The sequence below is a fragment of the Neodiprion fabricii genome, chromosome 1 (assembly GCF_021155785.1).
Source record: "Neodiprion fabricii isolate iyNeoFabr1 chromosome 1, iyNeoFabr1.1, whole genome shotgun sequence".
Classification (NCBI taxonomy): domain Eukaryota; kingdom Metazoa; phylum Arthropoda; class Insecta; order Hymenoptera; family Diprionidae; genus Neodiprion; species Neodiprion fabricii.
In genome coordinates this window covers 26,766,996-26,787,182 of record NC_060239.1, presented here as the reverse complement: position 1 = coordinate 26,787,182, position 20,187 = coordinate 26,766,996, and the positions used below count along the sequence as shown (strand labels likewise).

At 38.2% G+C, this 20,187-nt stretch overlaps 2 protein-coding genes across 5 annotated transcripts; one reads left to right on the top strand and one right to left on the bottom strand.

Annotated features, from left to right (window-relative positions):
• The first annotated feature begins 275 nt into the window (after positions 1-275).
• On the top strand, positions 276-13,096 carry LOC124174476 (ATP-dependent RNA helicase DHX30-like). Of its 2 annotated transcripts, XM_046553673.1 has the most exons (13): positions 276-510; positions 651-759; positions 1,000-1,697; positions 1,827-2,221; positions 2,348-2,631; positions 5,345-6,343; positions 6,488-6,829; positions 7,190-7,434; positions 7,638-7,854; positions 8,063-8,252; positions 8,508-8,590; positions 8,679-8,901; positions 12,959-13,096. In XM_046553673.1, the coding sequence occupies exons 1-12, from the start codon at positions 366-368 to the stop codon at positions 8,893-8,895; spliced, it is 3,924 nt and encodes a 1,307-aa protein (XP_046409629.1). In that variant the 5' UTR covers positions 276-365; the 3' UTR covers positions 8,896-8,901; positions 12,959-13,096. The 2 variants fall into 2 exon arrangements, with proteins under 2 accessions (XP_046409629.1, XP_046409627.1); XM_046553671.1 differs by lacking the exon at positions 12,959-13,096 and having other exon boundaries at positions 277-510; positions 8,679-9,644.
• LOC124174477 (X-linked retinitis pigmentosa GTPase regulator) lies at positions 9,178-20,136 on the bottom strand. Of its 3 annotated transcripts, none has more exons than XM_046553674.1 (12): positions 20,083-20,136; positions 17,666-17,791; positions 14,174-14,266; positions 14,021-14,083; positions 13,336-13,659; positions 12,952-13,104; positions 12,626-12,790; positions 11,922-12,043; positions 11,760-11,840; positions 10,690-11,680; positions 10,526-10,629; positions 9,178-10,426 (listed from the first exon to the last, which is right to left on the bottom strand). In XM_046553674.1, the coding sequence occupies exons 1-12, from the start codon at positions 20,111-20,113 to the stop codon at positions 10,403-10,405; spliced, it is 2,277 nt and encodes a 758-aa protein (XP_046409630.1). In that variant the 5' UTR covers positions 20,114-20,136; the 3' UTR covers positions 9,178-10,402. The 3 variants fall into 3 exon arrangements, with proteins under 3 accessions (XP_046409630.1, XP_046409631.1, XP_046409632.1); XM_046553675.1 differs by having other exon boundaries at positions 10,526-10,611; XM_046553676.1 differs by lacking the exon at positions 14,021-14,083.
• Between the last annotated feature and the right edge of the window lie 51 nt (positions 20,137-20,187).

Sequence of the window (20,187 nt, the reverse complement as noted above, 5' to 3'; positions counted from 1 at the left end):
GGCATCCATACGGGGTTATATGAAAATTTCAGCCTGTTTCCGTTCGTCATTCCGTTGGCATACTATTCGACTCTGTATTATCTGTGTACACGCGGTGAGCGATGGTAAAATCAGTTCGTTTCGGTTCTACCTACCGACCGCTTATCGGATTGCGTTGCGCGTGAAGCAACGGCCTCTGTGACCATCGAAATTAGTACCGAAGAAATCGTAGTTTGTGTTGGCGCGGCGATACTTGCCGGGTACAAAAAACTTGAGTAAGACCTTTCTGTCTTGCTAGTTCTCGGTAGTTTTCTGCTATTTCTTCCGCATTGTGCACGCGTTGCACATTGGGAACTACACTGCTGATTTACGAAACGACGGCGACGATGTTGTCTATCGCAAAGGATTCGTTGAAAAAGTCTCACAATTTTTATGTATACAACAAATCATTCACTTGCATAACGTCTCTGCGTGCAAAGTTTACGCGGAATGTCGAAAAGACCCAGTGTCAAGAATCGTGCGCGGAAAATGGTACGTTCCTAATGCCGAGAAGTTTAAATAACCTATAAGCATGATGCAATTACAAAAGTGTGAATTCTTGCTTAACAAAAGTTTTCATTGGATAAAGTCCTCGTTGATATGTTCGAAATTTTATCTTTGTAATGTTTCAGTCATCCGTCAGCCAAATCACAACACGAAACAAGAGGTAACGATGCAAAGTTCTTCCTCTCATCCGCAGACAATATACAATCAGAAGGGTTTTTTTACTTCTGCACAAAGGTAATATTCGTGACTAGCACACAATTTATGCTCATTTATTCTACACTACAATGTTTTCTTGCAAACAAAACCAGCTCATTCTTAGGCTGTTTCATTTTTGCAATAATACTGATCGTCAGCACCAAATGTTGGAAATAACTTGCCATCAACTTTACTCACATATATATTTATGATTAATATGATTCGAAGAATGAATACAAAGCCTGGATTGAATTTTTATTTCAGTATTCTTTGTTGCAGGTCTCACGGTAAAGAAATTGAACAGAACATACTTGATGTATTGTTAGCCAATCTTCTGAAAGCTAATGGTATAGACAAGCAGGGTACCTTCTTACACAAGACGATGAGCCATCTCATGGCTGTGAAACTACAAGCGATACATACCACTTTGGAGGATAACTTAAAATTACCTCCTTCCATGCTATATGTGAATAGAACAATTGATCGATACAAAAAACATGAGATACCTTATTTTAAGGTATCAAAGACAGAACAATTTTTGAGAGAAAACGATTCAAGGGCTATGTTATTGTCTAAGAAATTGATAAAAAGTCCTGCTTTGAACTGCATCAACACGTTTCATACCAGTGCATTAAACAGAGTTTCTTTTGATGATGAAATGAACAAAAAAATGCATCATCAAAGGTCACTTGCCAAAGACGACAATGTAGATTTTAATCATCAGCATGAGGATCACAATGATGATTTTCATTTTGAATCAGTAAATTGGTTGAAAGATGAATCAAATAATAAATTCCGTCCAAATGACAAATTGGAAAATGATTCTTTGGCAGAAGCAATGGATTCCTTTGTGGAGAGAACTGTAAGAAGACGGCATGTGAAAAGACATTCTCAAACCTTACATTCAGGTTGTAGCAAAGAAGATCAAAATAAGGGCATGTCAGATACTGCGAAAAAAGTTACCATCAGCCAGGAAAGTATGTCTTTCAGTAGCTTCTATTACTAAAAAGTTGTTAGCAAGTGAATTACGAACTTTTATTTGAATAATTTGACATTTCAAATAACTCAGTAAACTCTACGTGATTCAACTGGTTTATTATTTACAGAACTGGAAAAGTTGTACCCAGATCCACGAAATGCGATGAATAAAATTTATTCCATTGTCAGCACAGAATTCAAAGATCCAAAGTACATGGTGAAAGTAAATTTTGAATCTATATTGCCAAACAAGGGTAAAATAAGAATCTGGCAAGCTACCTACAATGTATTGTGGCCAAGTGAAATGAGTTTCACGGCTATAGCTAAAACAAAAGCAGCTGCTTCTAGCGCAGCAAGTCTTAAGTGCTTACAACATTTGGTATCAAATGGAAATGTGAAAAATGGTGTGCCAATGGTTTATGGCCCTAATGAAATTAACGATATTATGAATTCACCAATCAGAATAGAAATTCGGCCAAAGTTAATTGACAGTGTAAATCAACTTCTAGCTCGTTACAGTGAGGTACGCATACTCAATATGTCTAGGCTTGTGATTCGAATCTTAAAACTTATTTACAATGATAATTTGTAGAAATATACATTTATTCATTAGTGGATACATTTTAAGCAAAATTTCCCTTTGCTCTAGGATATAGCACCACTTTTGGGGAATTCCGAAGCTGAACCAAATAATATTAACTCATCACAAATTGAAATGATTGACAGTGACGAAGATATTTACGAAGGCGAAGCGATTTCACCCACAGTAACCAACATGATTCAAGCATCTGATCGCTTACTTGATCCACTTAGAGCAACACCATTAATCCAACATAGTAAAGCGACTCTGGATAAACGAGATATGGAAATGTATCAGAGACTCAAAGCAAGGCAAACTGACAGCCACATCAATTTACCCATCATGAAGTACAGGTGAACTGATTAAGATTGACTAAGAATTTTGAAAAGTAGAGAAAAAATTGTTGAAACCCCACAAATTTAGTCTCCAAAAGCTTTGAATCTTGCACTCTGTTATTGGAGATTTACTATTTTTATATTTTAAAATGATGGCTATGTCAATTGCTTTGTTTGTAACAAAACAGTAAGCATGAATCACGTCGATGCCAACAAAAGTTTATTGGGGATCGATTGTACGCTAAGTCGGTGAGATTAAATATGATGAGAGTTAGAGAATATTTTATGCAAATATTACATTTTTCTTTATTAATTTCTGGGGACAAATATACGAAATCAGGAAAAGTGTCAGAAATCAAGTTTTCTGGCATTAGACCTAGTTTTTTCGGAGTGTTTGGATCATTCCAGCAAAATCTTCTTTTTTTTTTTTTTCTTTATCCAATCTGGGACAACTTTTCTCTGTTTTTTACACGAAAAAAGTCTTCAAAATTACCGATCTGAAGGCATCTGGCCACCCAAGTGACTTGGGAAATGGGTATATTCTAAAAAAAATTCATAAATTCGAAAGTTTAAAACGGAATATGTTTATCTTCGAACACATAGTACAATACGACCTTACGAATGCGTGAAATAAATTTCAGACAAAAATATTAAAAAATGGTAAGGCAACAGCAATTTTTGTACAGGTCCTCTGTATAACTGGCTAATTTTTATATCACACGATTTTTTTTTCCAAGAGTTCATGTCGAGAATAATAGTATAGTTCTATAAGATTAAAAATTCTAGAGGAAATTGTATTAACAGAGATGTACGAGTTGATAAATTCCATAATTTGCACAACATTCCTCTGAAACTATACAATTGCAAAAAATGTGTTCTACCGTTGTTCAATCATGAGAAGAATTTCCCAACTTTTTTGGAATGGAGGAATGGGAAGGAAATTGTGGAAACATGCGTATAACATTGAAGGTTTTCATGAATTTTACCCGTCTGCCGCTGATCTTTGCCATAGTAATTTTTAAACCGACGATTTAAAAAAAAAAAGAACGTTGCGCGCGCACGTGGCGCGTGTATGACGTATGCATGTTATACGTATAATATGTATGTCAGAACCACGTGGTCCGATCGTCCTTCGCCTTGCCTCGCAAACGAAGGCGCATGTGGCAATGGGGGGCGACCTTGCGCGGGCTCACAACCTCCCTGCAAATTGGCTTATCGCCATTTCATATCGCGAGTAGATTCGCGAATGTGAGGGAGTGACACTTGTTTGCAAAATTGGGAACATCGTCATCATGACCTTGACCCACCAAATGTACAGCCAACCGGAGTTTTCTACCAGGTTGCCCGCATTTTTAGACTGCGGTGACCCTGGCCGGTTCTACCGCTTGGCAAACGAGGAAGCTCAAGCCTTCTCACCGGCCTTGGTCGGTGCTGGTGGCCGTCAAGTGACGATAAAATACACCCGGCGACCTCCAAGCCACGAGCTGACCGTGATTTTCGCGATACGTGGCCTCCAATCCTCATTTTTCAAACATTTGCGCTGATTGCGCTATGAACGTGCTCAAGAATTAGCCTTGACATGAAATTCAACTGCGAATTATGCAATCACCTTGCGTTTTCACGCGATTTCTTCAAACAATATTTTACTCACTTGCCCATCTAAATTAGATTTCTTAGTCGTGCATAATCGGCAGTAAGAATTGCAAAAATCATTTGAAATTTTTTACCGTTTGCAGATCGATCCTCCGTTGTAAATTACGATGCGTTATGCGCAAGTGTCATACGCATTCTTTTTATCTCATAATTTGCGAAGAATAAGTTTTTATCTTTATTCTAACGAAATTTATACGTATTTACGAGCATCTATCGGCATTGGCGATATCTGCGCGAACTCTATTTCGGTCGTATGGTATTCAAGTGGGGGAAGCGTGACGTGATTTGACGCGTATCTTCACCGCTTGACGATACGTAGGAATGTCAAATGACGTATTCATGACGCGCCGAATCCTTGCGTGCGTATTTTCGAACCGTTTTAGATTCTGAACATGCCGACAATAGGTTCAATTTTAGCTAATACTGTCGCAGCAACATGCGGTAATGTGCGACAGTTCAATGAATTTGGTACGTTTAAGTTATTGTGCAATTTGATTATCGATTATACATTTATGCCATATTATTGACGTGCATTGATAAAAATCGAACCTTTACGAATCCTTAATTTTCAATATTTATTTTATACGTGAAGGTAGTTTTATCGGCGTCCCTGAAATATTGAAATCCGGAAAAATTTAGAAACTTAGAAATTTTTGGAAAATTCCAAGTAATTTAGGCGATTTTACTAAAAATCCTATATCATAGCGTAGTATTGATGCATTTCAAATTATTTGCTGATGTACTATATCCAAGATAATTGGTGCTCGATGTTTATATTAAATAGCGTGTGTCATAAGTGTACAAGACACTTTACTGAATTAAAAAAACTAGGATTTGGCTGAATTGTTATATATTCAGTTTGTATGTACAATGAAAAATACATATGCAACAACAATTTTTGAATTAGAAAATTTGAAGATACGTCAGAAAACTGTTTAGAAAAAATCCCTGATTTCACTAGTATGGTAAACTAGGAGATAGTTTATAAAAAATTTTATTCTGGTGCTGAAGCAAATATTTATAAATACCAACTGCTTGAAAAAATATGTAACGCTAATCATTTTTGTTTGCATTACAGAGAGGACATCATAAAACAAGTTGAAGATCAGCGTGTTTTGGTTGTGAAAGGTGAACCAGGCTGTGGGAAAAGTACCCAGGTACCACAGTTCCTCCTAGACCATTTTACAAACCATGGAAAAGGAACGAACTGCAATATTGTCATCACAGAACCACGTAGAATATCAGCAATTTCGTTAGCCAAGCGTGTGGCCGCTGAGAGAAACGAAAATTTGGGGGACTCTATTGGTTACCAAGTAAGATTGCAAAGTATCCCGCCAAGTGGGCCGAGTGGCGGGATTCTGTTCTGTTCAACTGGAATACTTTTGCGAAGATTGCAGAACAATCCTAACTTGGTTGGATGTTCACATGTAATTTTGGATGAAGCGCATGAACGGGACTTGAATACAGACGTATTGATTGTATTGCTGAACCGAGCATTGCAAAGAAATCCGAATCTGAAACTGATCATCATGTCTGCCACGATAAACGCTGGCTTATTTGAGAAGTACTTTGATTGCAATACGATCATGGTTCCTGGCTTTATGCACCCAGTGAAAATGCATTTCTTGGAGGATATAATGCGTCTTGGCATTAGGGATATAACGCATCAAGATATGAATCTACCAAACCCATCTGTAAACGCTGAACAACTAGGGAAATTAGTTGAGTGGATCTCAAAAAACAAACCCAACGGTGCTATCTTATGCTTTCTCCCAGGATGGTCTGAAATACTAAAAGTAAAACGATATTTAGAAGAGAGATTGAGCTCTAACACTCACCTGATTCTGCCTGTTCACTCACGGCTTCCTCATTCTGATCAGCTAATGATCTTCAATAAAGCACCTTACGGAATCAGAAAAATAATTCTCGCAACGAATATAGCTGAAACTAGTATAACTATTGATGATGTAGTATATGTTGTGGATTCTTGTGCACACAAGGAAGTTCGGATTCATCATGACACAGGTGGTTGTAGTATTGACAATCAATGGGTATCACAAGGAAATATAAATCAGAGGTAATTGATTAAATATATTTCTCATAAATGTAATGTAAATTTATTTCACAAACTCCTGATTGAACGATAATATTCGATCAGATAAAGATTTCATTTGGTTTTTCTTCTAAACTCGAACATTTTTTATACCATTTGTGTATCCAGGAAAGGAAGAGCTGGTCGTGTGCAGCCTGGTGAGAGCTACCATTTCATAACTAAGGATAAATATGAATCGCTTGACAAGTTCCCATTACCCGAAATTATGCGGGCTGAACTCCACAAAGCTGTTTTGGACTGCAAAACGTACACATCGGAAAAAGCAGCAGAATTTTTCTCTCAGATGCCTGAACCACCGAAAATAACATCTGTGCAGCATGCAGTTAACGAATTAATCGAAATTGGCGCGTTAAATAAGAACGAGGACCTGACGGCATTGGGAAAAAGAATTGCACTATTCCCTGTTGACCCTAGACTAAGCAAAGCTATGGTTTACTCTGCTATCTTCCAGTATGTATTAATTTTTTTCTGCTTATGCTGCTAGAGTTGTCCGGGAGTTCACTTTGTTTTCTCACATATTCAAATTTGTACGCTCATTGTACTGGTAGATGAAATTGAAAGTGAAATCTTAACCAAACGTGTTTCACAGAGAGAGAGAGAGAGGTAGGTCGAGTTTGGGGTTAAAAGGAAGAGTGAAAGTAACCCACTGACACCGAAAGTGGGTTACCTCTTGATCTGCTAACATGATTGGAGCAACGATGTCAGGTCGCCAGAAGTAAAAGTGACATTGCTGCTCATTCTCTCACTTTTAGTGTATTCATGCATGTATGTTGGTATATTCTCATTCTAACTTGGTTTACCATTTTTCAGGTGCGTAAACCCAATTGTAACACTGACGTCGATACTGTCTTCAGACGTTGAAATATTCATGGATAGGTTATATGACAAATCACCAATGAGAAAAATAAAGGCTGAATTTGAGCCTATGAGCGATCATCTTGCCTTGGCTTGGCTATTCGAGCAATGGAATGTATATGCCAATCAAAGCCAAAACGAAGCTTATCAATTTTGCAAAAAAGCGCAGCTTCAGTTTGGCAGGATGATGCTCTTGAAAGGTTGGCATTTGGAATTACGTAATTTATTTTATACTTTGTTACTTCGGGTTGAATAAAACGAATTATATCCTGCAAAATTTATTTCGCTTTTCCTTGATATGCGGTATTTTTACAATCAAAGCATACGAACCGTTTCAAATTTCTCTTAGCAAATACGTGTTTTTCAATCCATTCATTTTATCTTATTTCTGCTTGCATTGTAGACCTGAAAGATTTGTTCGGTCAGCATCTTGCTCAGTGCCGTATGATTGGCACGTACGAAAATTGGAAAGACTTAGGTTCACATCTAAACACAAATTCAACAAATGACGAGTTGGTACGCGGTGTCCTCCTTGCTGGATTAGGAAGGGTGCTCCAGAGAAGAGATGGAGAATTTAAAAATGGTAGATTCAAGAAGGTTAAGAATGTTATGCTGATGCAGTAAGTACTCGTTGATTCTTATCGATTATACTAGCGTAGCTAAGTGAATTTAATTAGGTGCATTAGATCTCTGTAAGAATAATCTATTCCACTTGATGGAGAATTTAGCTATGATTTCTATTCCATTTATATAGGTATTCAAATTATGGTGTGTCGGATATAAATTGTGTGTTTAGGCGTTTTAATACCATAATCCATATGTTTACAGAGATGGACGGAGAGCAACTTTAACACCTGATAGCGTCAATTATAACAGAGAAAAATGGCCAAGTCCTTACCTCACCTACCAACGGCATGTTCACAGCAGTGAAAGAAGAACTACTCTTATTCGGGAAAGTAGTATTATTTCACCACTCACCGTCTTATTGTTCACTGAAGGAAATATTGAGGCACATAATGTGAGTTTTGTTTCGAAGTTAAATTTCGTTTTGTAGTTACGGAATGGAACTAAGTGTAGATGAATTGAAGGTTTAAGTTATACAATTTCTTCAACATTTGAGTACTTGACATCCAATTTGTTTATAGTACTATCTGTGACCATATACCATATCTATAGGTATATGGTACATTCAAGATTTCAAGTTCTGCTATCCATCTTCATGAAGCGAAGTAATTTTTATTCATTAATCTATTCCAACATCGAAATTTTACAGTATCGGAAAAACAAAGTCGAAACTACCGATGTCTTACTGACATTCCAAGATAAGAAAAACGTCCGGCTCATTTGCAGCGAAGAGTAAGAATGCGTTTTTAATTATTCCTCCACCTCAACTAATCTTTGTCCATTATTCACTCTCTTTATATTGTAACCATTATCTTTACAGAACTGCAGACTTGTTACTGAATCTGAGGAGTTCGTTGCAGAATGTAGTGCGTTACTTAATCGAAAACCACGGTTTGGCTAATTGTGACGAGAACATCAGGACTATTGAGTCGTTTAAAAAGGAACTATTCAATTTACTCTGTAAAATTTTAAACGAAGCAAGTGGACTGGATGATCAATCTGAAGGGTCTATTCGTCAAGCTGAAGAAGAGTGGTAGTATCAAGTTAGTATGGTTTTTCTCCAAGAAACATACTTTCTGTTGGTGTGATACATGTTTTAATTGTGACATCCCGATGCAAAACTGGACTCTTTCAATATACGTTGTGGTCATTTGGTGAAGTTAAAAACAAAGTTTTTCGTAAGGGTTTCATGCCCTGCGCTAAGTGTTGTAGGGTGACCCAGTGATCCTATTATTCTTATGAAACGTCTACTTCACCGAATCCTCTCAGTGTAACACCGTATTAGTCCAAGTATAAGTCAAGGTTTTTTGTCGCCGATATTTCCGTAAAAATTCGTGCTTAAGTTATACGCGGGATTGACTTACATTCGGGACATGTTTGGAAATTTTATTTATCGCTGGAAAAAACTCATTTTCAACTTAAGTATTCATAAATATGTATAAAAAGGTAATATTAAAAATAAATATTCCTACTTCTGTGATGATAACATGTCATAAAATGCGACTTATATTCGATTCCTATAAAAAATTCCTGGAAAGAAGTCGAAAAAATGGGGGGCGAATTATGTTCAGAATTGACTTATACTCAGGGTAATACGGTATTTGTTAATTTGAATAACGTCGTGAAAAGCTTTATTGAAAACTATTAAATTTAAGATAGTCCGTCAGCTGGATGTTGGACGAATTCATAGTTGATATGTATTATAATTTATTCAAGTATTATAATTGTTTCCTATGATATAGTATATAAATGTAAATTTGTATCAAATGAAGCAATTCTCAGAATACTTATTTCATGGCTATTAAACCACTCAAGCTTTAAGATTTATTGAGATAGATGGACTCTAGGGGTATTGCATAAAATTTTTCTCAGATTTGTTTTTTGTGGGTTGGACTGTTTGTATGTTCAGTAATTGGACCAGTCTACCAATGGGTTGAGATGTTTTGAGTTGAGGTAAAAAAGAGGGATACTTCATACGATTCAGTGTTAATAAATTTCAGTTGGACATCTCGCATACAACTACTTTTGTAAAAATTGTGGAAACTTGGTTACTAGATCTAGTCACCTTGTTGCCTAAGAGTTTTGAATCTCCTTTTAGGAACTTTACGTCGCTAATAGTAAACTAATTAATGCTCAGACATTGTTTAAGTTGGCGCAGTATCGCATGCAGAGGTAGCGTTTCAGTGGACGTGTTGTAACTGCAATGACTAATACACAGGCTGTTGAAATTTCTATAAAATGTTAGATTCACTTTGCCATTCTTTTTAATATTATCTCGTGTGATATATTTTCTTTTATTGTATATTATATTATTTATTACAAGATTAAATTATACTAAGAACAGCCTTAAATAAGTTAACGTTTTACACATCTATAATATTTTGATATTAGAGCAATATAAAGTGACATTGCTTGTATATAAAATGATGGTCATCACTTTCCTGTATAATTTTGATTTCGTTCACAACTTGGTCCCGAGCCCGGATGTTGTATAATTCATAAAAAAATATAATAAAATATAACTTCACGTCCAAGTCGTCTCAGTTACAGCACGGTACACGTCTTTGACTGGAAACAAAATAATCAATTACGAAAGGTAGAAAGTACAGAGAACGCTCCGAAAATACGTCGTTTAAACAAAAGTACAGAGTTGTCCACGATGCTTACTTTCACTTTTGAATTAGATGCACTGCCTCCATTAACGCCATTTTGCAATTCCTGTTTTTTCCCTTTGAATAGTTTCGCAATTTTTCCTATAACACGAAACGTTTCTGTTTTTATTGGTATTGTATCGGGGAAAAAATTGTTTTACCTAATAGAAATTCACATACCTGTTTTTTGCGGCGGAGGTTCTATTACATCAGCATCGTCCTGCGCCGTTTCCGTCTCTCCTTTTTCCTGTTCCTTTTCAAGTTCTTCTTCGTGTATATTGTTCTCTTTTTCTTCCGTTTGTCGATCACTGTCTGGAACCGGTTGTTCTTCTCCATTTATTGATCGAGCTGCTTTAGAACTTCGCCGCGTATCCGATTTCTTAATCGTTTCCTCAAGCTCATGAATTTGATTGTTTTCTTCAAAAGGACTTGTAGAATCCCCAGTTCCATTCATCGACACGTTACCGGCGCTTTTTGCCGATTTGTTCGAAAGTGATGCACTCTTCCCTTCTTTCACCGCTTCATCCGACAGACCAGATTTTTGTCTCGGTGGCTTAGGAGGAGGGATTTGATGTTCGTCCATGGGAGATGCTGGCTTTTCCATTGCCAAGGCAGAGCTAACGGGTGATTTAATTTGCCTATCAGTCGATCGATTACTTCTCGCTGAAATGGTAGATCTCAAACTAGCGGTCGCTGATTGCATCCTTTCCACCGATTGCTCGGCGTTGTCTACTCTTCCAGAATCGTCTTTGTTCGTCTGATTGTTGTTCGTTGTTTCGTCAGTTTCGTTGGCTAGTTCGTTCAGCAATTCTTCAGTCTTATTCTCTTCCTCTATATAGTCGGCGAGCTTCTTAGGGAATTCCGGTTTCTTAATATTGTTCATCGCGTCTGTAACACTGCCCATCATACCCTCGGCGGTTTTTTTCACCACCTCGACGTCTTTCTTGACGGTATCGGTAACATTTTTCACCACGCTTTCGACGTTGCTCTGTAGTTCCGTCTTCGCATTCGTCAAAGTATCCTTCACCTTATCCTTCGTCTCTGTAATGCTATTTTCAACAGATTTTATCGCGTTGTCGAGATCGTTCTTGTCTGGCAATATGTCACCTGCAATTCGACCAAGCGCCGCGATCTTCAACGGTGGCAGAGAATTCTTCCTCGCGACGTGTTCCTGAAATCCGAGACTTGGACTTTATACTTCGCGACAATGATTAAACATATTAAATTTTTTTTGATGTATCGGAATTTACCGGTTCCACACTGGCAGGCTCTTCCTCGACTTCTTCGCGTCTTTTGCCGATGAGAATTGTGTGACAACCGCCGCATGAGACCTATGAAACAATTTAGAAATTTGTCAATGGCGGTCGAAAGTTCACAACAAATATTGCAGTAACATATGTAATTGTTCATACATCGGTTATCATGAGTTCTTCATATTTAGCCCCATACGTTATTTCGTGGACGTTGTTTTCATTTTCTTCAAGACCGAGTTTCCCATGTCTTCCATCGCCGCACATAAACAGCTTGCCAGATTCTGTAAAAATCATGTATTTTGTTTAAAGAAAAAAAACCGTGAGTCGACGGTGCTCAATATTTCGTTCTTAAACGTAACTTCGTTTTTTCTTGAATATGCCAACATTCTTTCCGTCGACTACCCAGGTAGCACATATCCAATTTGAAATGTTTTATTCAGGTTTAATTGAATGCGACTAAGTTTGGACTCTAACTCTGATTTTTATGATACCCAAAATTGAGTTATACTTCGTACCAGTTCAATTCTTGCCTATAAAAAATCTCCGGTTAAGCAATTCGACACAATATTATAAACGAAAAAGCCACAACGTAGATAATGATGGTTAAGTGTCATTGTTTTAATTGCCGAATACTCAAACCGGAATAAAAATAAGTCAAACGCGTCGTGAAATTTTTTCTTTTTCTGTCTTTTATCAAATTTAATTTGCGTTTCATAACTTTAAATCTTGTAGCGCGTAACGCTAGCCTTTTAAATTTGTACCCCCAGTCCAACTAAAATCCTGTTTCTTGATCGATGATAAATGATAAAAATGCAGGAAGCATTTTTCCGTCATTATCGGTACACGCAATATTTATTACCTACCCGTAACTAAAGCCGTGTGACTTTCTCCAGCAGCGATTTCGGTGATAACTTCTCCCTCGGAAACGCCACGGGGAAGAAGCTTCGGCGTTTGTACTTCTGTTACGTCAACACCCATCCCTAATTGCCCGCTGACGTTGCTTCCGAAGCAGTAGAGTTCGCCGGTTTCTGAACGTGAAAAATTTAACGTTACGTCGCTGTTTTCTGTATCTTCGATTTCAGAGTAGCTGCATGAAGCACGCCAATTTCGATTCTTTCAAATCCTTTGCAGACAACTTCGAAGCAGCTCAACTCTGAACTAAAAATATTGATAGCAATTTATCGTTTACCGGTTAGAACGAGACTGTGGTGTCCTCCACAAACGATCTTCGCAGCTGGACCCGGAAGCTGCAACTGTTTCGGAGCGGCTTGGGTAGAGAAGTTGACAACGATTCCTAGCTTGCCACTTTCAGCCTCGCCACAGACGTATATGAGGCCGCTTTCTTAAAAAATAATTAAACTTGATTGGTAAAAGGAAAGTGAGAAAGAGATTAAAAAATCCGAAAAAATATTCGCTGGTCAATGACCATAGAAGTAACTTTCTTGGAGATGAGCGAATACATTTTATTGACTAAACCTGTTTTTTTTTCCATAGGATCAAAAGTATTTCTTATTACTCGTCAAACTGACAAGTGCCTAACACTATAATTTATTGATTCTTCTAGTATATGTACCGGTCAAAAACGCCGTGTGATAGTATCCGGTGCTGATCGCTTTTATGATTTCTGGAATCGGAACCTTCGTCGGCTTGTTGACTAAACCGGAAGTACCGGCCAGCCCTAACTGTCCCTCAAGATTACTGCCCCAGGCGATGACTCCCCCGTCACTGAGAAGTGCCATAGAATGATGAGACCCAGCGGCGACCTGCGATATGCTTGGTCCAGCCGATCCGCAATCGTAAATCAGAACAGGAGTAGTCGAACTGTCTCCAGCAGCCAATCCTCCGCGACCTAATTGACCTTCCTGGTCGCTTCCGCATGCAAAGATCTTTTGACCACCTGGACAATATGCAATATGCAATATACTTCACTTCCTTTATCTTTGTGATATATTTGTTATTATACTTTGCGATTTGGTGTGCGTTTGATATTCGAGAAACTCTCAAGTCGGACCTCGGGGACTTTTACCTGCTTGAAATCAGACGTCCAATCAGTCTCGGGTAGACGGGTTGCACGTATTCAAAGGACTCTTTCATTTCTAATGAGCTTTCGGGTACGAGAGGATCGATAGGCGTATATATATCTGTCTCTTGATAATCGGGTGAAGTGTATCGTTCAATATAAGAGGTTGGTGACCTTACGATCTTATCAAATAGTGCGAGTGCTTAGATCAGATTTGATAAAGAAATCGAACGCTTACCAGTACATATCAGAGTGTGAGCTCTTCCGCACGCAACGTTAGTCACCTTTTCTGGTTTCAGGACTGAAAGGGGTCAATGATTTAAAAAAAGTAAAATACACGAAAGACGATGACTTTTTTTTGTATCTACAAAACGGTTCTCACGCTACTCACTCTTTACGCAAGACGGTTTGCTAACGTGGTTCTTGTGCCCGAGGCCCAACTGCCCCCAGTCATTGCTCCCGAAGACGAAAAGTCTGCCGCTTTCTGAAAAAGCAATGGTAGAAAATTATCTTCAATATTTTATGCTATTGAGTTTTTAGCTAACATATCGTTCACCGAGAAATGTTGAAGAAAAGAAAACATTTGAGGTAGTAACTACGAGGAGTGAAAATGTTTACTTCAAAGATAACGTTTTTCGCACCGGCCTCGCATCCGATAGCGTGTATCTGTAGCCTTTACTTGAACGCGCATACAAGGAAACGAGTGAGGGTAATAAGCGCTTTCTTTTTTCTCCCTGAATTTACGAGTGGGCAGCCAACGTTACTTGGGCATAAGTTGTGAGCAGATTTAGAACGGCAAGCGGTGCTTTTCTAATCGACTTATGTTAATTTGACTCAAGGTAGCTTTCGCTATAGCTACGAATAGTATGTGCAATGGTGGCGCGTTGAATACTTTTATACAGTTTTTTAAGTCACGATGAGTAATCACTTGAACCTGGTAATTGGCGTTAGTTTCTTTCACCGCGTGCGTGAGCGCGATTGTAAAATAAAAAAAATCACTTCGAACGAACAGAGTCGAAAGACATTGTTGAAAGTTTTCGACTAAATTCAAGACCTAAAAGCAGAGTTATTCTCCTTTTTTTTTGCGTTAAAATTAAACTTCAGTTTATCGACTAGCAAAAGATGGTCTTTTGGTAACACCTGCGACACGGAGCTTTTCCTTCCATAACCGTTATTCGCCTGCATCTTCTTCATCTAAAATGCTACCCTTCTACTCGAAAGCTTCGCTGCACCTCACATGAGCGTTTGCAACGTTAACAGGCGTACAATATTTGCATTATTGATTCCCAGGCATAACTGGACAGTGGGCATTCCGTGTGCGTGTGTATATTGTGTGCAGAATATAGTGTAGACAGAACAATGTGCAGGAATAATGGTTTGCGCTGCTACGCGTCGGACCTAGCATCAGAAATTGCAAATCGGGTTAGCTTCGATCCTGAACTTTACACTCGCACCTCGGGTCCTGTGACTTTTGCTCTTTGTCCTGACAAGAACCGTACATTCTAACGAACGCGAACGAAGGTCAGGTGAGGACGGGGTCGGTACAGGACCTTTTGCAGCGTCGAGATTGCGTGAAGGGATAAGAATCCAAGCCGCGTTCTATACATAAGACTTCGCCGAAGCAGTATAAATGCTAATATATCCTTACCAATTCTATCGCGTCCTCAGAACCCCTGCGGTTATTTCTGGCTCATATAGTATGCCACCTCTAATGCCGTTGTGTATTTTCTCGCCACTACGTGCGACCCCGAATTTTTCTTCAAACATGAAACTTTTTAATCCTGATGAGGTTTTACTGTTTTTCGGTGGTCTTTGAACTCACAGAGTAAAATAGCTGGGCATGTATGTACGTACATACATACATACATACGCATACTCGTAACAATAAGAATGTTATGCCATATTCAACTTCTCGTTCGCGTCGTCCAGTCATTCGCGACACGAGGACACGGTTGTTCCGTTAGGTATAGATTGCTCGGTATTGCGACTGCGATGTCGTCGTTACGTGACCGTTCCTCGGCTATAGCATACCGCGGTTCATCGAAGGTTTTTTTTTATCGGCCTGTTGATCTAACAATAAGTTTTAGCCAACGCATGCGAAACTCATAGATCAATCCTGGTGAATAGAACAAGTCATATGCTAATTCTCTTATCGCAGGGTTCTGCAATATACATGTATAAAGTATAATACACGTACACCATTCGCGTTAAGTTGCAAATTAATCCTATCTGCAGCGCGATGGTATGTTTTAAAGGTATTGCCTCAGAATTTTGGGTAACTGTAGTCTTGCATGCACAAGAGGTATCGGTTATTTCCCGTTTGCAAAACTTGGGAAACTATTTTGTAAAGAGATTCGTCTCTGCGGGCGAATATATATTTGTTTGTTTTTTTTTTTTTTTATCAAAAACAAGGATTCGCAGGAATATTGACGCTTGGGAAAAATTCAGTGATAATACCCATGTAAAATGAAAATGTGAACACGTGGCCGTTTGATTGAACAGCTGCTTGATATTCGTTCACGTATATCGATTTTTACGTAAATCATTTAGCTTGCCAGAACCTTAATCGATACTACGCATCACCTGTCGCATATGTCGGTTCCTCGTATACTTATGTACGTATAGGTACACGTATGTACGTGCGGCACCATTACGTCTAAATCTAATCGCACAGTTCTTTTATCCGGGCAGCAGGCGCTACCATCAGGTGAGAAATACGGGTATATGTACATACGTGTTAAATTTACTGATTCTACACTGCTACTTGACCATGACGCGAAGCCATATTACGAGGACGGTAATTGCGAAGTGAAAATTATTGAAATGTACCTGTGCGCAGAAATTTAGTGTGTCTGTTGTGAACTTGTAGGTACGTTCTGCAGTTTTGAACATCGCTGCGCTTTGGAGAGATTGACACATCCCAGTAACGATATGGTGAAGGTTTTGCAGATGCTTATAGTATTCAGAGGGAATTCCTGGAAAACTGGCAATTCGCGCTGAAATTGCCATTTTTACAGCCACCCACTGAGAAACGAAATTAAAAAAATAAATTGACACAATGTCGAATTTTCAAGAACGTGAAAATCGATTTCATAGAATTTTTAAAATACACAGAAAGTGGAAGCATATAAGTGATATAAAATTGTAACAACGAATAAGAATATAACGGCATTGTGACTGTTCTATATTCTGATTTTCTATACCTCTCCTTTTGTTTTGACTTTTCTGTACTTCGGCTTTCTACATTTTGAAATTGTATGAAATACACTTTCGCGTACTTGAAAATATGATATTGTTTTCTCTTTATTGAGTGATTTTTCTAAATTTTTGACGACACCCGAATTCATCAATTCTACACATCGTCGCATACGACGGTGTTCAATGTTGATTATATCATGATGACGCACAAACGCCGTAGAAATCATTTTATAAGAATATACGGGAGTTTTTAAAAAAATAACCGGGAATATACAGGAATTTTGAATTCTTATATCGCTGGACACCCTGTATTAGCTGTATACCACAGTGGCCTAAAAAGGAATACTAATTATTTGGCAAAAATTACGAGAAATAATAAGTTCCGCACAATTGGAGTTTCAAAGATGATGTCGAGGGTACAGGAAAAGTTACAAGCAAACGTGGTTTACAACTCTTGCTAAGAGAAATTTTTAAGTGAACATTGCACAGCCATTCGCCTTTTTCGGATATGCTATCTTTACAAATTATCGCACCGTGACGCTCGTCATCAAATTCCGATAACACGATATGGAAGGCTGGAAGGATTTATTGCCGTTTTCGGCATATGTAGGTGCAGAGGTCCCGGAGTAAGTTGCATGGCTGAAAAAATTTCAAGTCTAATCATTACAGCAGTGATGGCACTCACGGCATATGACGGCCGAGTGCTCGTCCCCGCAAACGATGGATACCACCGGGTCCTGTCGGATGAAAAAATGCGAAGCGAAGTTATCGGCAAATCTGCTGCGTCCGATAGTGAATACCGCCCCGGTATCTGAAACAGAAGATCTTTCCTTAACGATTCTCTAGTTGAGCTTGCAATTAGCGATAACGTTGGGTCTTAGGTGCATTGATGAAGAGAACTTTTATTACACCATCATCGTCGACTTGATGGCCGACTTTGAGAGCTTGTAATTTACTCTTGATGAATTTCAAGCGGGAATCACGTCATTCGGGTATTTGCTGGCACCTTAAAACCACACATTATGTGCAATATCAGCTTCGAACGTTATGTACGGAATTCGAATAATTGTCTACCTTGGTGCTCTCGGGTAAACAAATCGTGTGTGCTTCTCGCTACGCGAAACACGTGCGAGCGGTAAACAATAATATTGAGCTGATATATAGTATTGATTTCTGTAGTCGATTTCAGGGAGTACATCGAGCGAATTTTATTTTTGAACCTGGCTTGTGATGGTCGGTTCTGTCCCAATAATGTACCACATCAACCGCCTAATCTGAACAAGTTTAAATTGAATGGAATGGTGCTGTTTGAATAGTTGTGAATAGTAGATTGGTATAGTTTTAAATTCGTCAGACTTCGCATTCCAGGGTGGCGACACGCTGGAAAAACGGGAATAGTCAGGGAAGAGCCAGGGAATTATAATGGTTTTCACGAAAAAATGTATTTTTTTTTATAAATTGTTTTCAAACTTCAACCGTGCTTCTTAAATTTAGCTAATTTCGCTTTCGGAAATTGTATTATGCAATTTCAACCGTTTCCTCCCATGCCCCTCTAACTTCTGGTGTTTCTGGTCGTAAAAGCCATGCAACATTACGCAAGTTCCGTGGAAAAAGGTCAAAGGAATTCTAAATTTTTTCCGGCAAAAGTTAGGGAAAATTTGTTGCCACCCTGTATTCGCTTGATTGTTGTAACGAATTGTAAAATCGCGGGGAGAAAAGGAAAATGAAATTCGGGAACGAAACGGAGGTGAACAGGATGCATCAACGATTATATCCGCACATCAGACGATGGTGATGTGTAAAATAATTTTGTTTTTAAATTCAAACTCTTGGATTTGGCGAGAGAAAAAAACCCAGTACCATGCAGCCAATGTACCAATCCTGAAAAGATTGAGGTATAATCGATAATAATGTAATACAAGTAATAAAAACGTAATGATACGTTACACGCAAATTGTGATTTTCCTTAACTTTTTATCGCCGCGTTGATGGCGGTCGAAATGTCAACAGATTAGAAACTACGATTACATTGATTTACCACTTGAACGAAGTATTGCCAACTTTTCGCGGTATCGAGACGAATTAACCAACCGCTTTATCTGTCCTGTAGTTGGTGTGCGTATGCCACGTATGTGACAATAGACGTCATTATAACAAAAAAAAAACTTATATTCGGAATATATATATATTTCTTAGGCCCCATATTTTTTAAATAAATGTCAGAGAGTGAAGGGAGCTTGCTAGTCTTACAAGTTTTAGGAGTGGAGTTACGTCCCTTCAATATATGTACCTATAAACGAACGTATAAGTCCGCGAAACTTTTTTCTATCAAATGTTCGCAACTTCGCAGATTTCGACGATAAGATTACTGAAATATTTGATGGAACTATAATGCACAGTGAATTTTTTCAACGTTATACTGTTCCAATTTCTGTACAAATTAGCATTGTTGTATTCAATCCTTTCAACTATTGAATTCCGTGGATCGAAATGAGAATTGGGAATAATTTTTTCAGCAATCTTCTATCTTCATGTGAATTTGCTTATACTGTTAGTTGTCGGAATATTTCGATTTAGAATTTTTCCTAACCGCAAGTATAAAAATGTTTTTTTTTTTTGGACCAGAAGAAAGAAAAATACGTCGAACAAATTACGATCTAGATGATCACTTTCGATCTTTGGATGAACGGTAAAAGTCTTTCAGCAAGTTTGAATCTGATTGTCTATAGCGAATACTTTACATTTCCGTTATTCGAACGTGAAACAGATTTATAATGAAAAGAGAATATTAATTAATTGCTTCGAACTTAGTTTTCCCAGTAATGAGGGTAGGAACGAGTCATTTTATACCTATGGCATTGGTGTTGCGTCTAAGACCACGACTTTGATCTAGTTACTTGCTTATAACTTATTCACGATGAAATTATTCCGCCAACCGGCAATTACAACCGCGAGACACGTTTGATAAAAGAAAGAATACTTTTTCTTTGTAAAAATACGAAAAACTGTCAGCGTAAAGATTCTAATAATCATAGGAATACAATGGACACCATAAAGCAAGGTAAATATTGTGTAAAATATGGAAAAAGTACGATCGCTTACCCGGTATGTTGTCTATATCCGGCAGACCCATGTTTGTGCCTTGTGTCGCGCAACCCGACTGACATTTGTGGCAACACCAACACCGCGTTGCCTAGCAACAGGAAA